At 39.1% G+C, this 21,853-nt stretch overlaps 1 protein-coding gene across 10 annotated transcripts in view; it reads left to right on the forward strand.

The window, feature by feature from the left end:
• Positions 1–21,853, forward strand: part of CFAP46 (cilia and flagella associated protein 46) — a 473,118-nt gene that overhangs the window by 117,194 nt on the left and 334,071 nt on the right. For all 10 annotated transcript variants that reach the window (XR_004539241.1, XR_004539242.1, XR_004539243.1 and 7 more), the window contains one exon: positions 1,784–1,904. Coding sequence is in view for 7 of the 10 variants with exons in the window: in XM_033942370.1 (XP_033798261.1) it covers positions 1,784–1,904 (121 nt within the window). In the remaining 3 variants the exon portion in view is untranslated. The remainder of the gene's footprint in view (positions 1–1,783; positions 1,905–21,853) is intronic.

Here is a 21,853-nt window from a genome sequence, read left to right on the forward strand (position 1 = left end):
CATTTTTTGTGGTTTAGGGAAGGGGTTTTGTCGTGGGTCTTGGGGAGGGCTTCTCTTTTTTTTGGCCAGATATTTTGCGTGTGTAATACATGCAAAATATTTGTGCCATTTAATAAAAACAAACAAACCCGGAAGAAGGCTTGGAGGCTGCTTCGCCTGTCACTACTGTCAGGGCTCTGTGCATGACTCAATCGCTCAGTGAGCGATTGAGTCGGTGGGTTTGCATGCAAATGATTTGCACCTCCATGCAAATCATTTGCATGTAAGCTTGATAGTGATTCAATTGCTATGTGAAAATTGGCCAAAGAATCGGTCAACAGCGATTGAGTCGCTATCTTTAGTGAATCTGGGCCATAGTGCTCTTTGTTGAATCCCCCCCCTCTCCCTTAAATATACTATTCAGTTATACCTCTAGATCTGCTGAGCTTTTATAAAGCTCCTATTATTCCCAAGCAAGAAAAAATATAAAGGAACATTTGTTTAGGCCACAAAACCCCAAACCTTTCACTCAGAGAGCTACATAGCACATTTCAAATTGCCAAGAGGATCAAATTGTTGAAATTGCACTGGCTTCCAATTGAGGCAAGAATATTGTTTAAGTTTGGATGTATATGTTTTAAGTCTGTACAAGGTCTTTTATCTAGTTATTTTATTGACCACTTTGAATTTGTTAATAGAAAACACCCTACCCGGGGTTTGCAGATATTTGACTTTCCATCTATTAAGAGACAGATTCAGAACAAATGCTAGGAAGTTCTTCTTTACCCAACGTGTGGTGGACACCTGGAATGTGCTTCCAGAGGACGTAATAGGGCAGAGTACGGTACTGGGGTTCAAGAAAGGATTGGACAATTTCCTGCTGGAAAAGGGGATAGAGGGGTATAGATAGAGGATTACTACACAGGTCCTGGACCTGTTGGGCCACCGCGTGTGCGGACTACTGGGCACGATGGACCTCTGGTCTGACCCAGCGGAGGCACTGCTTATGTTCTTATGTTCTTAATTCTTTATCAGAATTCTACAGTATCTTATCAGGCCGGTAAATGGGATAAACATCTTGGTAATTTTATATTAAGTTCCAATACCTATCTAGCATTTAGAAAAATATTAAAAACATTCTTGTTTGGTAATTTTTTTAACTAATGGATTGTAATCCACTGTGAATGTCCAGTATCTTGACTCTGTAAGCCACACAGTACTGATAAGTAGCTGCGGTATACAAACATTGTTATGTTAAGTTAAACCACTTTGATTGTGTAGGGGCACCAATGTAGGAGCACACTAAGGCCATTTTTACTGCACTTTTGTAAAAGTGAGGTAGGTCAGTTTTGATGATTTGAAATGCTGAAAAAGGAGAGGCAAGGAGCAAGGTTCCAAGGCATGCAGAAGAAAGAGAATTGGTAATATTTCAATGAGATATTGTTTGGAAGTTGGCAAGCGTGCCACACCTCTTGGACCTCCTACCCCACTTTCCCCTTCCTTTGCAAATGTTTCTGTGAGGTGCTGAGCATGTGTGCATCTGGTGTGCATGCAGATTATCAATACCTTGTTTCTGAGCTTGTCATAATTTCATCCTGGGAGCAAATTTGTTTCTGCTTCTTTTAAAAACAATCTGAATTGTTTATAACTAAGAAGCAAGCGCAATAACATTGAGACAAAAGGCCATTCTAGTAATTTTTAAAATATTATTCAGAAGTCTTAGCATTTTAATAATTCTTAGATGAAGATTTTGACAGCTTGAGTTTCATATCTGCCTAAATGAGACATTCTTGGTCATTTTTAGGCTAAGAAAGTGATCCCAAATGAAAGTGTGAGCAAAAAGCGACCTCTCCTGGTAAAGGCTGGTCTTGCCCTGGCTCCTGATGAATTTCAGATAGTTCTTGATAGTGAGAATGAACCTAAAGGTAATAAGCATTATTTTAATCAAATTGTCTAAGGAAAGAATTGTATATGTTGTCCATTTTTGTTGGATGTTTCCTACTTTGAAAACTGACAAAGCAAAGTCCATTATATCAATCCAATGTAGTAAACAAGAAAGCTATAAATTGAAAACCTGGATATTTTCACATTTTGTTAAGCCATTGCAATTACAAGTTTTAGGTGTTTGTGAATAGGATTTTGCTGAACCACTGAAATCTGGGTTAGGAACCCAGTTCAGACAGATTTGAAGAAAATGAGAAAATTTTTCAAAAGAAAATTATTTGCCAACTTTGAAGAATAAAATTCATGATGAATTGTGTCAAGATATTTCTCAAAGAGATTCTCCTGATCTCAGAAAACTGATTAAATCCCATTTGTGTTGGTTTGTAGATCATATACCCTCCTCAGAACCATTTATTCAGTCTGTTTTCCTTCCTTTTTGTACCTATGGCAATATTCTTTTGAAAATAAATCAAATTGAGGTTGTTATTTTGGTTAATTTTGGGGTAACTGGATGAACTCTCCTGTTTCAATTTTCTGGACCTTTCTTCATTTCATTTTCACCTGGATGACTCATTAACTGATTAAATTTTAGCCATACAAGTTAAAGGAGGGATGAGAAAATGTCAGGGAGGTGACTGAAAGCTAACTGGATTGTGCCAATATTCCTCACTATTCCTTTAATTTTAACCAGTCAAGGGAAGTAGTTATTAAGATGTGTTATAGCACAAATGTTGAACGAGTTCAAATTTTAACTGTAATAACTTCAAAAGAAATCACTAAAATATAACTAAACTAAAATAAGAGAGAAAAAAATAGCTTCCATTGCACTCCTAATTATGTAGACATAGGCTGATCACAGTGATCTAGAAACTCTTTCAACTTTACTGAATCATCAAAATTTAATGTCTTGTATGCATAAGTGACCCGCATAATTACCGGGTACATTAAACCATACTAGCTCCTATCAATCTTAATTGTGTGCGCAGATCTAATAACTGTTTCCTTTTGTATGCTGTCGCCTTTGCAAAATCCGGCACAATGTGAAACTTTGAATCCTGGCATCTAAGGTTTTTGTTTTCTTTTGCCAGTTTAACAATTTCCATGACATGTTGGTATAGGACCAGTTTAAAAATTAGTTGACGTGGCCCCTTTTGACTATTTGTCCTTCTTGCCGGTATCCTGTGCGCCCTCTCTATTTCCAGCGGGATTTTATTTTTAAGCAGAAGGATTTTTGGCAGAAAATTTTCAAGAAAGGATATTGGGTCATTTTTTTCTATCTCTTCCGGAATCCCAATAATTCTTAAATTGTTCCTCCTTTCTCTGTTAGATAAATCTTCAAGATCTCTCTTTAATATTTCTATCTCCTTACGATCCATTTTGTATTGTAACAGTTCTGCCTCCGCTTGTTCAGCCCTTTTCTCTAGTTGATCTACTTTGCTATCAACTATCTGCATTCTCCTTGTAAGACTCGTAACATCCTATTTAACTTCTTGTACATTTTTTGCATTTTCTAGGACTATCTCTTTAATCTGCCGAAGCTCTTTTAAAATATCCCTGTTTTCAATTTCTTCCATTGGTAATGAAACCTTTGATGGGGTTGCCGGCTCCAACTTTGTTCTTCCTGGGACATCAGGCCGCACAATGGTATAAATTGATATCTGGATTTATGAATAAAAAACCGCAAAAACTGGTCTTAAGAATATTTGGAGCATTGAGATAAAGCAACAAATTATTTCATTTCAATGGCCACAAATTTGGTCTTGGAGGATGAGATGTACAATGTCAGCATCTATGAGACAAACTTGTTTTTTTCTGTTACATAGAGCATTCTGGACCCCTGTTCGTTTATAAAAATTAGTTAGCTCTAAGTCTAATAGATGTTGGCATTGTCATCTCAAAGCAGGGACTCTAAATCATTTATTATTATTCTATTGTCCATTAATTTTGGCTTTCTGGAAATTGATATGGGGACAAATAAATTGTTTATTAGAAAATCTAGTGGTTTATCATATGATACTATATTATTTGGAATGTCAATAAGGAAAAAAAGTCAAATCTCTTCAAAAAATAAGCTATTACTTATTATGACAGGAGTAGCCATTCAACAAATTACATTTAATTGGGGTTTTTTTTTCCAAATTCTTTATTCATTTTTCATCTTACATCAAGTAAACAATATTACATCATTTGAAACTTTTACACATTACTTGAAATTCATTCAATTATGATTTTATAATATACATAAATGTATTCCCTCCCCACCCACTCTTCCCACATATTGTATTCTTATCTATTAATAAGACCAATATAGGAACTTTCTACCCTCCCCCCTCCCCTTATGTATAAATGTACTTTCAGTGGAAAATGATGTCTATTCATTACAATAATTTGTTAATGGCCCCCAAATTCTTTTAAAATTATTATAATTCCCTTTTCGTATGGCAATTGTTCTTTCCATTTTATAAATATGACATAGCGAATTCCACCAAAATGTGTAGTTAAGCCTATTGTAATTTTTCTAATTGCTGGTAATATGTTGTATGGCGACTCCTGTCATAATTAACAAAATTGGAAATTACATTTAATTGGAAAAATTGGAGTAGACTTAAGTACAGATTCTGGTGGAACTCTCTGTGTCATATTTATAAGATGGAAAGAATGCTAGCCATACAAAAAGGAAATTTTAATAAATTTCAAGAGGTTTGGGGTCTATTAATAGAATATTGTAATGAGAGAATGTCATTTTTCCCTTATTGGTACAATTGTAAAGTGAGGGGGGGGTAGGGATTTCTGAGCTGATATTAAATGTTCAGATTAATAGAAAAAATTATATAATATATTATATGATATATGTAACTATATATGAAAGAGTAGGGATGGGAGGGAGGGTTTAAATATTATAATTTAAGTTGAATATGAAAGTTATTCAAGTGATATTGTATAAGTTTAAATGATAATTTTTGATACACTTGTTGTAAGATGTAAAAATGAATAAAGATTTATAAACCAAAGATGTGTTAAAGCCATAACAAGCATTATTTATTCTTTAATGCCTGTTAATGGGCAATAAAATGAGTCGCATTACCATAATACATTTAACCCCCCCCCCCCCCTTTTATAAAACCATAGTGGTGTTCTTAGTGCCTGCCACGGTGGTAACAGCTTCGATGCTCATAGAATTCCTATGCGTGTCAGAACTGTTACCACCGTGGCCGGCACCAAAATCCATGCTACGTTTTTCCAAAAGGGGAGTAAATTTGAGATACTAAAAGATACGCAATAATGAGATATAATGTTTGTAATAACATGAAATACATCTTGGGTCTAGTATTCAGACAGTGGTGATCCGCATTATGCCCAAAAATTCAGTGTTGCACCATGTACAGGCTCCGGCTTCGATATTTGATAAGCAGTATATCAAATTTCAATAAACTTGGAACTTGGAATTTCCAAGTATTTAGATCCAGCAAAAACATATCCAGTTTGTAAATATCAGTACTTAACTGCTAAAGTGCTAACCCCCTCCCCCAAATGCCCTGAAAATAGATGGCTTCTCATTGGGTGCTAACTGGTCATTTTAAGCAGCACTGTCTGGTTAAGTGCTGCTGCCTATGACTGATTAACCCCAACAAGTGATTTAACTGGCCAGGAGCCATTTTTGACTAGTTAAATTGTTTTGAATATCAACTACTGTCATTACTATGTAAATTGAATAAAGCTAACAAAAGAAGTCTGCACTTGAAATCAAGAGCTGCCCCCTCTTGAAGACATTCTCAATCTCCAAAGGCTCTCTACCCCCTGAAGACACCTCCTCAATAACTACCCTCCCCATACACACACCCTGTCATAGGTCCTGCCCTCAGTCTATCTTGCAAAACTCCCTGGTATTTAAGGGGGGTCAGAGCAAGCCCAATTCCCAGTCACTCTGCCCCTGCCAGCACTGAGTTCAGAATGGTTCTGGTGAACCATGGCAGTAGTTTCATGGTAATATAGCTAGGGGTCAAGTTGCCATGTGAGGGTCTTCTGCAAGGGATTGTTAGTGCCATTTTTAATCTAGAGTTGGCAGGGTCAGGAGTGACTGTGAATTGCTCTACCTGAAAGTCTGAACTTCACTACATCTCAGGAATTGTGCAAGATAGACTCATGGGAGACCAACAAGGGGGGAGGGAGTCTTAGTGATTGAGGGGTCTCGGGCAAGAAGCTTTTGGTGTTGGGAATATGGTCACTTTGGAAGGCATGTGCTGGAGAGCTTCAGGAGAGGGGGAAGCTCCAGAATTTGATTATAGGCCCTTTTAAGAAGAGACTCAGGAGCACCAGTTCACAGCTTGGTGCCCAGTTTTCCGGGGCAGTATGAATATGCAGCTTGTGATGTTGATAGCAAGTTTTGTTACTCGATTACCACAAGAGCTACCATAGGTTAGTCATTGGCATAGGAAATTAAGGTGCGGTAAAAACTGAGCTTTCACCACACCTTAATAAATACCTCTCTAAGTTGGGCTCACCAAATAGCAGGTCTGAATTAACTGGAAAAGATATTTGTTTAGTTTAACCACCTGTATTCTCTACCTACTTGGAACAAGAAACTGGATCTCAAGAGCCTTAGCATTTGAACCTATCCCAACCTACTTCACGTGGGATAGAATCATGGGGCCCAAAAAATCACTTCGCCCCCCTCGTGTCCTCCATGACTGCATGGAATCAGGTCTCTTCCCAATCTCTATGGTTAATGCCACCCACCATTCCTCTAAATCATCGCACAAAAGGAAACGACTCCTAAAAAACGTACAATGTGCTGACCTCTCAACCCCCTCGGAACATCTCATTATTTCTGGAGCATATCTTAACATTCGTTCAGTAAGGAACAAAGCTCAATTGGTCAAAGACTGGCTAGAAGAAACCCACCTAGATATCCTACTTTTAACTGAAACATGGCTAATTTCCGATCAGGATGTTATCATAGGCGACATACTATTTCTAAATTACAAAATTATTCCTCTATCAAGGAACTCAAAGAGAGGAGGTGGTTTAGCAATAATCCTCCGAGATCATCTTCAATTTCAAATTCTTGACTCCAAACTAACCAATGACCTGGAAATTCTCACCTGCAAATTAACCAAAGAGGACTGTAAAGATAATTTGATTGTTACAGTATTCTACATACCCCCTTGCAAGTGGAACCTAGCAAAAGAAGATCTCAACAAATTCCTCCTTACAATCTCGGTAGCCGGTGCCCACAATCTTCTAGCTGGTGATGTTAATCTACACCTCGAGCAGGAAGAGAATTCCAACGTTGCAGATCTACTTTCCTTCCTCTCATCCCTAGGCTTTTCCAAACCACCTCTGACTAAAACTCACAGGAAAGGTCACCACTTAGACTTGATCACATTCTTTCCAATGCTCCAACTATCCCCAGTGTAAGTCTTAAAGGTGAAACCTGGGCTAACAGCCCCTGGTCCGACCACCTTCTATGTAATTTCGAACTACACTGGATCAAAAAACAACCCAAAAGGAAACCAAGAATCAACCACAAAGAGAAAATGATATGGACAAGAGAACAACTAAACCCAGTAGAATTTTGGTCACACTATAGCTAAATATCCATCCCTGACTCAGATCCTAGGATGGAAAAATTTCAGCAATCAGGTCCTAAACGACATTGCACCATTGAAAGTATGTAAGAAAAGACACCGTTTATCAGCCAGCTGGTATGACGCTGACCTACTAGCATTAAAACGAGAAGTACGTAAATTAGAAAGAATATGGTGTAAATTAGGGAAAGATACGGACAGATACAATTGGTGACAAAAAGTTATAGAGTACAAAAGAATGATTAAAGAAAAGCATTGTAATCATTATTCCCAAACAATTAATTCTCCATCGCTGAATAGCAAAGAACTCTTCAGAATAGTCAATTCCTTGTTTGATATTGATCTACATAAATGCTCCCGCTCAGATCTCCCATCCTCTGCTGCAAACCTAGCCGACTACTTTGCCACAAAATTCATAATTTGAATACATCTCTCTTAGCTACAAGCACAGACCTATCAATCAATCTACCTGCTCTAGGAAATGAAGGCTCAACTGCTGACATGACCTGGAATCATTTCGAAAACCCAGACTGGAACCAGTTCCTCAAGCTCTATTCCAAATATGCAAAATCCAACTGCCTACTAGATAACTGTCCACCAACTATCATGAAAACAGCCCCCTTCTCATTCAAAGCTGAACTTTTCAGCTGGGTTACTCTTTGCTTATCCACTGGCTACTTCCCTTTGGAACTCGGCCACATTCTAGTGTCTCCTATTATCAAAAACTCCAAGGACCCAGTCTCTTCAGTTGCCAACTACAGACCCATTGCCAACATACTTATTTTCCTTAAACTAATGGAAGGTCTAGTTAACCATGATCTCATGAAATACTTAGAGAAGTTCAACATTCTACACGACTCTCAGTCAGGATTTCGCACAAACCATAGTACGGAAACTGTCTTAGCGTCACTGACTGATGAGCATGGGCATTGGACGCCTGCACACTCATAAAGCTGCAGCTGCCAATTAAGCTGCTAGCTTTCACTCAAGGTGTGAAAAATAACAAAAAACATGAAAAATGACACTAACGCAAGGGTTTTACCAAAATATAATAATTATGTATTTATTTAGTTATTGTTTATATTTTTTAATTATGAAACTCAAAAGAATAAAGCATAATTGCTTGTGTTCCCAGTTGCGTTAGTGGGAGGTTGTTATAGTTGCCAGAATGCTGGCCTTCTGATAACGAGCTCAGCTCAATACTTTGCAACACCCCATTATATACCTTTGGCTCAGTGTGACATCATTTGCTGTGTGGGCCAATCAAAAACAGAGGTGTTCTTAAAAGTTAGACAAAGAAAATTCCTCTTATATGTTTAAAAGTTTCAGAAATCATATTCATTTTGTTTACATTCATTTCTGAATATACATTTACATTTTATAACATATCCAATATTCCTTGTATCCTTGTCACAAAGGTATATTAAGAGAATCATTTGTTAAAAGGGTGCTGAAATATTCTCAGCCTGCTGAAATGTTCTCAGCCCTCTCCCTGAGCTGACAGTTTCAAATTTCATTGATCTTCAAACAGAAGCCTTCCTATGTTAGAGACTGGAACAGCAGTCTCTGACTCTAAGTTAACCATTTCCAACTGTTGTGTTCAGGATTTTTCCCTTAGTATCTTCCATTTCATTTTTAATACAAAATTCCTTCATCCATCCATACTTGGGCCCAACATTCATAATTTCATTCATAACTCGGTTATTCATATTTAATACATATTATATCTTAGTTTGGGATACTTCTTCCTAGCCAGCCTAAGGCACATCTAGTATCAATTAGAACCACGTTGCTAGGAGCGGGAAAACTGAACAAAGACAGAGACAGAAAATCACTGAAACAAAATGGAGTCCAAAACACAAAAAGACATAGAAAGACAGAGAACAAAATGGAGTCCATGTATATCCTGATTTCCTTTATGATCTAGCCTAATAGCAAAGTACATAAAAATAATATTATTATACTTTCCCTTAATATTAATCTGTAGTGTGTTTTTCTGGCCTTGACTAATATTCAGATTTTGATTTTTATTCACCAGTTTTTCATACGCTTCTAATGGGCGTGGCCTTAACTAACACATATGCTTGTATCTAACTAGATTTACCCAGAATCATATGAGAAGCAGGCCCTTTTGTAGAAAAATTCCACAAAAATACTGCACCATCATGTCCTGACATCCATTCCATTACCGTCCCATAGACATCACCCCCTACTGGCCACAAGCCACTACTGCTCATTGACCACCTCTTCCATCTATTTTCTCTGGGGAAAAGTGCACTGGTCCTTCAGTTTGACTTGAGCAGTGCCTTTGACCTTCTCGAACATGACAATCTACTCAAGTGCCTCGATTCTATTGGCATTTCTGGTCAGGTACTAACCTGGTTCACAGGCTTCCTAAAAACCGCACTTACTAGGTCCACAGTGACGGAATCTTTTCCCAATCTTGGTGTAACCCCTGTGGAGTCCCACAAGGCTCCCCTCTCTCTCCTTCTATGTTCAACATCTACATGGAATCATTGGCCCATAAGTTATCTGACTTAAATTTGAAATCATACATATATGCATATGACATTACAATTATCATAAATTTACTAATAGGGAGAAAATCACTAGGACTCTGTGATGAAAATAATAATATTCTTTATTGAATCACAGCTCTTTGTTTTATTTTTAGCTATCAAGTTAATATGTTAAAATCAAATGTTTATCATTCTCAACAACATGATGATTCAGTTTCCAATAACGCTGCAACTAATCATAAGATTAGATAATATCTAAAAAGTCCAACTTTTTACCACACCCATGGCAGAATAATTGTAAAAATCAATAGCAGCGTCAATGGACTGTGCAAAAATACAAATTGTGCAAAAAAATTTTTTTATATATAATGTGCTGAAGTGCTCTTAAAGTGCTAGAAAAAGTGCCAAGTGCTTTTTACTTCAATGCCTGGCCCCCCGACCCAGGTTTCGTTTTCTTCATCAGGAGGGGTCTAGGTAAAAACAAGCTAACATTAAAAACATTCCAGCAATCAATCAAATACACATTCAATATTATAGCTGAATCTCACCAATCATCTATCAAATATCGAAACTTCTCTGTTATCTATGTAAAGTTTATTAAACATACCTTTTCAGGCAAGCTACATCGGGGAACGTCACCGGAAGAGGGACTGGCTAAAGTCGCTCTAACTTCCGGATTTAAATACATATGCACGCACTAATACACTCGGCTAGTTAAAATGCTGCAATTAAAGCAGCGGAAGTGGCGTTAAATCCGAGGGCACCACACATACACCTACATGTTTAACCACTCGATTTCTGAGTTTAAACCATCAGGAGATAAGGTGTTCCAATTGTAAATAAAACGATGTTCCTTCTGCAATAAAAGTTTACATATATCTCCTTCATATTGATCAATATGGATAAGCACTGTATATTTAAGATCTTGTAATGAATGATCCTGCCTTAACCAGTGATCAACCAGGGGGGCGGACTCTCTGCCTCTGCGGATATTGCTGAGATGTTCAACAATACGAGTTTTAATTTTTCTGCTAGTTTGGCCAATATACAGTAAACCGCATGGGCAGATCACGCAGTATACAACACCCTGGGAATCACAGTTGGTGCCCGTAATGAGATCAAACTTCTTACCCTGTGAATTTGGGATAAATATAAAGGGTTGACCCCATATAAAGTTACAAGTACTACATTGACCACAAGGTTTATGAGCTGACAATCTTTGTCTGCAATAAGGTCGCCTCCTGTGTCTAAGCTTTTCACCCAAGTTACTGGCCCTAGTAAAGGCAAATTTAGGTGTATCTCTGAATGAAGAATGGTATTGGACAATGGGCCAATATTTTAAAATTATTTTTCTAATAGCATTACTATTATTGGTAAATGGTAAAACACACACCGTATGAGAGACATTATCCTTCTCTGTTGGTTGCATAAGCCAAGAGCGATGACAGTTCTTGGCTCGCTTCCACACTCTTTTGATAATTTTTTTAGGATAACCACGTTCAGAAATCGAGTGGTTAAACATGTAGGTGTATGTGTGGTGCCCTCGGATTTAACGCCACTTCCGCTGCTTTAATTGCAGCATTTTAACTAGCCGAGTGTATTAGTGCGTGCGTATGTATTTAAATCCGGAAGTTAGAGCGACTTTAGCCAGTCCCTCTTCCGGTGCCGTTCCCCGATGTAGCTTGCCTGAAAATGTATGTTTAATAAACTTTACATAGATAACAGAGAAGTTTCAATATTTGATAGATGATTGGTGAGATTCAGCTATAATATTGAATGTGTATTTGATTGATTGCTGGAATGTTTTTAATGTTAGCTTGTTTTTACCTAGACCCCTCCTGACGAAGAAAACGAAACCTGGGTCGGGGGGCCAGGCATTGAAGTAAAAAGCACTTGGCACTTTTTCTAGCACTTTAAGAGCACTTCAGCACATTATATATAAAAAATTTTTTTTGCACAATTTGTATTTTTGCACAGTCCATTGACGCTGCTATTGATTTTTACAATTATTCCGCCATGGGTGCGGTAAAAAGTTGGACTTTTTAGACATTGCGATATATTATCTAATCTTATGATTAGTTGCAGCGTTATTGGAAACTGAATCATCATGTTGTTGAGAATGATAAACATTTGATTTTAACATATTAACTTGATAGCTAAAAATAAAACAAAGAGCTGTGATTCAATAAAGAATATTACAATTATCATACCCATAACCTCACTGACACAAGAAACAGAACAATTCACCTCATCTGTTCTCACTAAGGTAGAACAATGGACTACACAATTCAAACTAAAATTGAACCCAGAAAAAACAAGCTTTTCCTGGCAAGTCCTAACCACAAGCTAACAAATACCTCTCTGAAATTAAACGGGTTAATCTACCCAGTCAATTCCACCATCAAAACCCTTGGAGTCATCCTGGACTGATGCCTGACTTTTGAAGATCACACCAATGCCCAGCTTAAAAAATGCTTCTGCACCCTCTGGAAACTACATACCATCAAACACTATTTTGACTTCTCTTTTCAATTGCTGGTCCAATCTCTAATCTTAAGCACCTTAGATTACTGCAATATCATATACTTGGGATCCTTTAAGAAAACCATCAAATGACTGAGAATCATTCAGAATACTGCCGTCCGTCTTATCTATGGTCTCAAAAAGTCAGATTATGTAAGCCCATTCTACAAAAAACTACACTGGTTGCCAATGGAGGCAAGGGTCATCTTCAAGTTTGCCTGTCTCTGCTTCAAAACCATAATAGGCTTATCCCCAATCTACCTTATGTACCATTTTGTATTTCCAGGCAATACTTGCACACGTAATACCTATCTGTTTGCCTTCCCCTCCCTGAAGGGCTGTATCTACAAAATTCCTTGACAGATCACTGTCATTCCAAGCAGGCAAATGGAATAAATATCTAACCACCCTCATTTCTAATTCACCCTCCTATCAATCCTTCAGGAAATCAATTAAAACCTATCTCTTTGACAAATTTCTCTGACTCCTTCCTGCCTTTTTTTAATCTCTGAAATACTTGCTGTATCTCTGAAATACCTCCAGACATACCTAACTACTCTCGGCTTACTAAAGTAATTGAAAGTATTTTCTTTTTTTTTCTTTGTAACATCACTGTCTGTGTACAGTCTCTTCTTCTTTAAACCGCCCTGAACTGATTGTGGTATTACGGTATACAAAAATAAAATTATTATTATTATTAACCAGTTATATAACTGATTATCTGGCTAACGTTAACTAAATATTATTTCCAGGTCACTTCAACCAGATAAGAGGGCAAATGGATATCTACTACTACTACTACTATTTATCATTTCTATGGTGCTGCCAGACACATGCAGTGCTATAGATTGTATTTGGCCCCACTGGATCTGACCTTCAAATCTGATAACCAGCTTAAGGGGGAGCTTTTCTCTTTTACAACCAACAGACATAAGAGAAACTCGCATCTAAATTTTGTTTTTCTGCCTGTTAGAGGATGTAAACTTAAAAAACATCATCAAAATCTTTTTTCATATCAACCAGCGTCATGGGGTAAGGATTTAGAACAATTGCTTTTGCTTACTGACACTTATGGGAAATTTAGGAGTCATCTAAAAACATATCTGTTTTCGAAGTATTTAGGCAACTAATTCATAAAAATTTTATTATGCACTATTTTGACCATTTAACTTTTTGGCTTTTAACTTTTTTAGTTCTATTCAACTTCTTTTATTGTTTTTTTTTTAACTACTGTAAACCGCATAGAACTTTACGGCCTTGCGGTATATAAACTTATTATTATTATTATTATGTTATAAATGTGGGTTACTATTTTATACAATGAGACCCTGTGCTAAAATAGCATGGGTTGTGGTAAATTAATTCAATGCAAATCAAAATCTACCGTACTCTCTTCTCAAGCTCAGGGAAATAACTTAGGACCCATTATTAAACAGCAAACTAAGGGCTCCTTTTACGAAGCCGCATTAGCGGCTTTATCGCACACCCCTTTTTATTGTGCGCTAACCCCCATGCTAGCTGAAAAACTACCGCCTGCTCAAGAGGAGGCGGTAGCGTCTAGCGCGGCAGACAAATTAGCGTGCGCTATTACGCACGTTAAACCGTTAACGTGGCTTCATAAAAGGAGCCCTAAGTGGAGAAAAATACCTCTGTTAAAACCAAAAATGGCTTCGGTTGTAAGTGAGTACTTACAACCGCACACGCAAATACAGAGGTCCCATCACAGTCCTTCCCCCGTACCTCTAGTTGTTCACCGACCTGAGCAACAAGAACTTAAGCGTGCTCCTCATGACCGCATCAGCTCTCCCTCTGACTTCACTTCTTATGCGCGGCACCCGGAAGTGATGTCAGCGGAAGAGACAACACAGTTGCAAGGAGTACATTGAAGTTGTTGCTCGAAGCAGTGAACACCTAGAGGCATGGGGGAAGGGAAAGGGGATGCGTGCGTGTGGAGGGGCGTAGTGGGAAGAGGTAGGGTGCAGAGAGGAGGAGGAGCTTATAATCTAATTAAGACAGACAAACAGGGCAAAAGGTGAATCTATGCAACTATAGAGGAAATGACACAGATATTGGTGGTTTACATGTTGGTAAGGTTAGGACTTAAATGTAGCTTCAAAAAAGTGGTCCTTCAACCTGAATTTGAATACCGTCAGAGAGGGAGCCCTGTGCACCAAGTTGGGCAGGTTGTTCTAGGCATACAGTGCAACAAGATAGAAGGGACGGAATCATGAGTTTACAGTAGAGGAGAAGGGTACTGAAGAGAGACATCCGATGAACATAGTTCTTGAGGCGGAGTGTAGGGAGAGAAAGAGAGGAGAGAGATTGAGAAACTGCAGAGTGAATACACTTGTAGGTCAGTAAGAGGAATTTGAACTGTATGCCAGTGAAGTGACTAGAGGAGTGGGGTAATGTGAGCTTAAAGATCCTGGCAGAATATGAGGCAAGCAGCAGTGTCCTGAACAGATTGAAGGTGAGAGAGATGGCGTAGCAGAAGACCTGCAAGGAATGCATTGCAGTAATCTAGGCAAGAGGTTACAAGAATATGGATGAGGGTCTTGGAGGCATTCTTAGAAAGGAAAGGATAGATTTTAGTGATGTTGTAGAGAAAGAATTAACAAGTTTTGGCAGTCTGCCATATATGCAAAGAGAAGGAAAGACATGCAAGCTGACAAGACAGGGAGGATGAGAGCATTATCAATTGAAATAGAGAACAGAGGAAGGGGAGAGGGGGGTTTAGGATGAAAGATAAGGAGTTTAGTCTTGGCCATGGTAATTTTATTTAATGGCTGCGCACTAATGGCAGCATCTCGTAGTACATGGCGATTACATCAAAAAGTAGAAAATCGGACATTTTAGGGCTGCAGTAAAATTGGCCTTAGTTCAAAAATGTGTTAAGGCCACTTTTCACTGCAGCTTAGTAGAAGGACCCTAGTGAGGTCTATGTTTATTGTAGCTAACTGTTTCTATTTATAAAAGAGGTTTATTTCATAACTAGTATTTTAGCCCATTACATTAACGAATGCTAGAATATATGTCTGTCTGTCTTTATTTCTGTGTCTCTCTCTGTTCCGCTGTCTTTCTTTCTGTCTGTCTCTCTCCCTGGCCCCCTTTGTCTGTCTGTCTTTCTGTGTCTCTCCCTGTCCCTGTTTCTTTCTTCTTTTCTTTCTGTCTCCCTTCCTCCCGCTGGTGCTAGAATATATGTCTGTCTTTCTTTCTGTTTCTCTCCCTACCCCTGTCTTTTTCTTTCTGTCTCTCTTCCTCCCGCTGTCTTTCTTTCTGTATCTCTCCCTCCCTGGCCTCCTTCATCTGACTGTCTTTCTGTCTCTCTCCCTGCCCCTGTCCCTGTGTCTTTTTTCCTATCTCCTTTCTACTTTTACTGACTGGCTATCCATTAAAACTCCCCATAGGCGTCTTTTCGCCCTGGCCTGTAGGTCAGGGGTTTCTTGGGCTGACCGCCACCCGCTGCTGGTGGCTCCATGCTCGCCCGCTGAGGCCTGCAGTCGCCGGCAGCCGACAGCCGCCACGGTCTGCAGCCACCGACAGCCATCGTGGCCTACAGCCGCCACGGTCTGCAGCTGCCGACAGCCGCCGCGGCCGACATCCGCCTCGGGGGAAGAGAGAAAGAGAGAGAGATTCGCGCGCATGCGCACTCCTACCTGCGGTGCCCTACAGCGCAAGGCAAACGGGAGCACGCAGGTGGTAGTGCGCATAGCCCGTTGCATTAACGGGTGCTAGAATATATGTGTGTGTGTCTGTCTTTATTTTTTTCTCTCTCCTTAGCCGCTTTCTGTATTTCTGTCTTTCTTTCTTTCTTTTTTTCCTTGGCTGTCCACCACCACCCTTTGCCTGCTTCCCCTGTCCATTCTCCCTTCCTTTTACCTCCCCTGTGTACTCCACCACCCCATCACTGCTCACCTTATCTAGCAGCAGCCCTTCTCCCTTTGTTTTACCCCCCCCCTGTCCATCATCACCTCCTTCTTGCTCCCCCTGTCCAGCAGTAGGCCTCCCTTCATTTTTCTGCCCCCCCTGTCCATTAGCATCTCTTCCCCTGTCCATCAACCCCTTTTTCCTGCTCCCCCTGCCCAGCAGTACGCCTATCTTTTTCTGCCCCTCCATTTCCCTGTGCTGCAGCATTTCCCTCCCACCCCATTTCCCTGTGCAGCATTTTCCTCCCTCCCATACCTTCCTCCTTACCTCCATGCCCTACCATTCTCTTCCTCTATGCTCCCATTCCTCCTTCAACTTCATCGGGCTGAAGCAGTAGCAGCATTTATAATTAATTGCTGTTGCCGGCTTCATGTCTTCCTCTCTGATGGGTCCTGTCTTCATGAAAACATGAAGTAGGCAGGACCTGCCAGAAGGAAGGCCTGAAGCCGGCAACAGCAGCGAATTTTAAACGCTGCTGCTGTCCGAAGAAGCCAGGCCTTAACCACAAAGCTGGGGGGGGGGGGTAGTGGAGGGTTTTAAAACGTACAGCGGCGGCGGTGCAGGGGGGGTTTGAAAAGCCATAGGCCGTGAAGTATGCCGCAGCCAGCAGCCGCTGTGGTTTGCAACCGCCGACAGCCGCAGCGGCTGACATCCGCCTTGGGGGGAAGAGAGAGAGAGAGCTTCGCGCGCATGCGCACTCCTACCTGCGGTGCCCTATAGCGCACGGAAAACGGAACACGCAGATGGGAGTATGAAGCGCGGCTAGCATTTTATTATATTAGATATCTTAACAATCATAGACATCAAGAGAAGTCATCTTCATTTTATTCCTTGACAGTTCATTTGTGGGGCAGCATATTTATTACTTTATTCATACTTGGCCAGGATAGTAGCTGGACACAGATCATTCCTGTCTCCTGAGATCTGCAGAGTACACACATCAGTTTCTTGAAACATATTTTTAAATCTTTTTGTCTTGAAATTCACAATAGCTTTTTGTCTCCTTCACAATAGCTATGTCTCACTGAAGGATCCAAATTTTATTCTTTCCAACCCAGCAGAAGTTGTAAAGAATTATATGAAAGGAGTCGAGACTATCTGTGGGTCTTGTAGGGGGCAAAATAAATCTGAATATGTAACAGAATTGGAATAAATTTGATTTGAGGGAAAACCAGTAACTCCCCCCTCCACACACACACACACACACACACAAAAGTTCAAAAGTGTGCCAAATGGGACTGTGGGATCCAGAAATATAAGCCCCTCTCCCAAAATGACTCAATGTATTTCTGTGGGAGAAAGAGTTCAACTTCTGTAGCAGAGAATTAACACAATGGGATGAAACTTGACATATGAGAAAAAAAACCAGTAAAAAGACTTAACTCTGTTTTTTTTCCTTTACCTGCTATGTCTGTCCTAAATTTGCTTAAATACTGTCAGTTTTGATTTTTATCAGCTCTTCCACTTTCTCAACAAAGTTTGGTATGTTCTCTGAGTTTCTCAGCAACTTTATACAATGAGCCCGCATAATCTATTTTCTATGGAAAACTGACCCTTCATGTACAATACATTGCTAATGCCTGCTAAGTATTTGAATTTTTTCTATCCTGTTCTCTCATTCTTTTCTCCAGCATGTATGTTTAATATCAGGCCTCCCTGTGTGTACCTTGTACTAAACGCCTTCTCTGAATGATTTCCAGTTCTCAATGTCTATGCAAGGATACATCCTTCAGAAACTGGGGATTCACCAGTGATCTATACAGGAGCAATATTACCTCCTCTTTCCTGTCTGTGATACCTCTAGTTAGTATACACCAGAGCATACTGGTTTCCCTTGTTACTTTATTACATTGATTTTTTAATTATATTTTCTCATTTTATCGCTTGCTTATATCATAATAAAAGTAATTGCTTTTAATCATTTTCTTTTAATCATCACCCCATGTTGTTTAATTTTATTGTCAAATATTAATGTTTCTAGTAAAACTAAACTGCCTACAGGGCAATGCTGTAGAGAAGGAATTAAAAATCTACAGAGAGCATTGTACAAATGTCTTTTTCTCCTGTAGAGCATAAACAGTATTTAGAGTTCTGCAGCCTAAAACCTGTGCTCAGGAAGGCCAGTCTAAAAGGCAGAAAAGATTTGGTTTTCTGTAATTGGATTCAAATGCATGTGAATTTAAAATTTGTATCTTGTCAGAGAACAGCTGTTTTGTTTTAAGAATAAGTAGAAATTAGTGGTAATAGTAGAATGAACTGTTCTTTTATGGATTCCCTTAGATTTATGTGTGCTATAATTAGGGAGTAATATTAAGCTTATGATTTTTCAATAGATTTTAAGCTTCTGAACACCATGGGCAGAATTGAGCCCTTATATTCAATGCTGGGCCATGTCCTGGTTCCGGCATTGAATATCTAGGTATATACAGTCACCCAGAAATTATCCAGCCAATATTCAGACCAGTGGTTGGTTAGCTCAATTAGTTACAACAGCCATTTTTTTGTGGTCCTAACTATATCTGCTTACTTAGCTGGCTAGAAGACTGAATATTGCCATTAATTGGTTAAGTATTGGCGCCGCCCATGGACCACCCCTGCATTAACCAGACAGTGCAAGAACAGTTAGTGCTGCTATTCAGTGACATTTTTCCTTTAATTGATGCTCAGTATCAGTGGATAGGCAGGCACAAGCAATTTAACTGGGCAGGAGGCAAGGATGATAATGAGAAGAACTTTTCAGAGGCCTAAAATACCAACCTGCATAAGGATATCATATGCATCAGTAAACTGTAAATCCTTCCTTGTAATCCGCCTTGAACCGCAAAGTAATGGCAGAATAGAAATCACTAATGTAATGTAATATATTAAAATTTTTTAATTTTTTTATTTCATATGATGTTTTGTCTTATAGGGACCCTTTTACTAAAGGGCATTAAGGTCTTAATGTGCAGTTCGCACACAAGAAAAGGCTACCAAACTTTAGCAAAAGATTCCCTAAACTTGTAAATCAAAGATTTTTCATTTAAACTAATTGTTAATGTTTGCTTTATTTCATTTCCCAAGTCATAACATACATAACATAGCATAACTTTATTCTTCTATATCGCCATAATTACATTACATTACATTACAGATTTCTATTCCGCCATTACCTTTCGGTTCAAAGCGGATTACAAAAAGAGTTATGGAAGAAGGGTTACAATGTTAGATCAGAGAAGGTTTCCAAGAGAAGGAAAAGTAGGATCTGGGGTTAAGGAGGGGATGGTAAGAGGGGGGTTAAGCTTTATCAAGGTATTAAGCTTTATTAAGGGATTTCTTGAAGAGTATAGTTTTTATTTCCTTTCTGAACATCTTGTAGTCTGGGGTTGTTATCAATAGGTTGGAGACTTGGTTGTCTATCTTCGCTGCCTGAGTGGCCAGTAGTCCGTTGTATAGTTTTTTCCATTTTACTTCTTTGATTGGGCGGGTAAGTGAATGGGGTGTGTGTTTTTCTATGTCTGGTAGAGGTGGTTTGGATGAGGCGGTCGTTTAGGTAGGTTGGGCTGTCTCCATTTATAGTTTTAAAAAGTATACAGTAGAATTTAAATTGTATTCTGTCCTGGATTGGAAGCCAATGAGAATTGATGAATGCCTCAGTAATGTGATCGTGTTTTTTCAATGAATAGACGAGTCTCAGAGCTGTATTCTGAATTGTCTGTAGTTGTTTAATCATTATTGCAGGGCAGAGGAGGTAGAGGATGTTGCAATAGTCTAGGATACTTAGGATTAGAGATTGTACTAGGAGCTGAAATTGTGTTTTTTCGAAGAATTTTCAGACTTGTCTAAGGTTTCTCATAACTGCAAAATATTTCTGTATTGTTTTGTTAATTTGTGGTTGCATGGTGCAGCCTCTGTCAATAGTCATATCTAGAAGTTTTAGGGTGGTTTGCAAAGGGTAGTTGATAGAGTTGATTTCTAAGTTGGTTATGGTTGGGATTATGTTATTTTCTAGGAGGATGAGTTTAGTTTTGTCTGGGTTGAGTTTCAGTTTGTGGTCTTCCATTCAAGTCGTAACTGTAGCTAGAGTTCTGTGTAGTGTGTCTGACATTAAGAGCATTGGTTGGTCGAAAGGAATGAAGATGGTGATGTCATCAGCATAGCTATAAGAGGATAGGCCTTGTTTGTTCAGGTAAACGCCAAGAGGTATATAGGTTGAAGAGAGTAGGGAACAGTGGGGACCCTTGTGGAACGCCGCAGGGGTTGGACCAAGGTTTGGATTTTTCTTTGTCTGATTTTACTTTGTATGTTCTGGATTTTAAGAAACCTTCAAACCATGAGTATACTTTATCTTAGATGCCTATTGAGTCCAAGATTTGCAGTAGGATGTTATGGTCTACCAGGTCAAATGCCGCCATCAGGTCCAACTGTATGAGCAGCATTTTTTTTCCAATGCTGAGGTGTTGTCTTGCTGTGTCGATAAGGGAGCCTAGTAGTGTCTCTGTGCTGAAGTTAGTTCTGAAGCCGGATTGCGTGGGATAGAGTAAGTTATGGTCCTCGAGATAGATGGTGAGGAATTTGGCTACTAATCCTTCTGTTAGTTTGATATATAGAGGTATTGAGGCTATTGGTCTGTAGTTGGATGAGAGGTCTGTTGGTCCTTTTGGGTCTTTTAAGATTGGGGTGATGATGATTTTGCTGAGGTCATTCGGGAAAATGCCATCTGTGAGCATGGTTTGTATCCAGTGTAGGAGTAAGGTACGGAACTTAGTGCTCGCTGATGACAGGAGATATGGCGGGCAGTGGTTGAGTTCACATGATGCATGGCTGTACTTATTGTAGAGTTTGTTGAATTCGGTCCAATGTATCTTAGGGAATCGGGACCAAGATCTGTCTGCAGCACAAGATTCATTTTCTGTGGGGAGTATTGTGACTTCAAGTAAGTGGGTTGGGTTACTAATGAGAGTAGCTCTGGTGTTTGTAATTTTATTCTTGAAGTGTTCAGCTAGGAGGGAGGCTGAAGGGGAGGAGTTATTGTTAGTGGTCAAATAGGGTATGGTGTTAGTTAGATCTTTTAATATTTGGAATAGTTTTTTGGTGTCTTGGGTTTCCGTGCCTATTAAGTTGGTGTAATGTTTTTTTCTCTTTTCTTTTAATAGAAGTTTGTATTGTTTGTTACTTTTTTTCAGACGATTTCTAGGCGGTTTACACTGAAGAGAGCTGGACAATCAGCGAAGTACAAAATACAAATAGCAAGAATACAACAATTTCCTAAGAGTAGTCAGAGTAAAATTATTGTTATTAATATAACTTCTATTTAGGAAATTAATTTATCAAACAGTACCGTCTTAATTTCTTTCCGAAATGCGCCATAAGACAGCCTGGTTCCACTGATGT

Source organism: Geotrypetes seraphini, chromosome 4 (assembly GCF_902459505.1).
Source record: "Geotrypetes seraphini chromosome 4, aGeoSer1.1, whole genome shotgun sequence".
Classification (NCBI taxonomy): domain Eukaryota; kingdom Metazoa; phylum Chordata; class Amphibia; order Gymnophiona; family Dermophiidae; genus Geotrypetes; species Geotrypetes seraphini.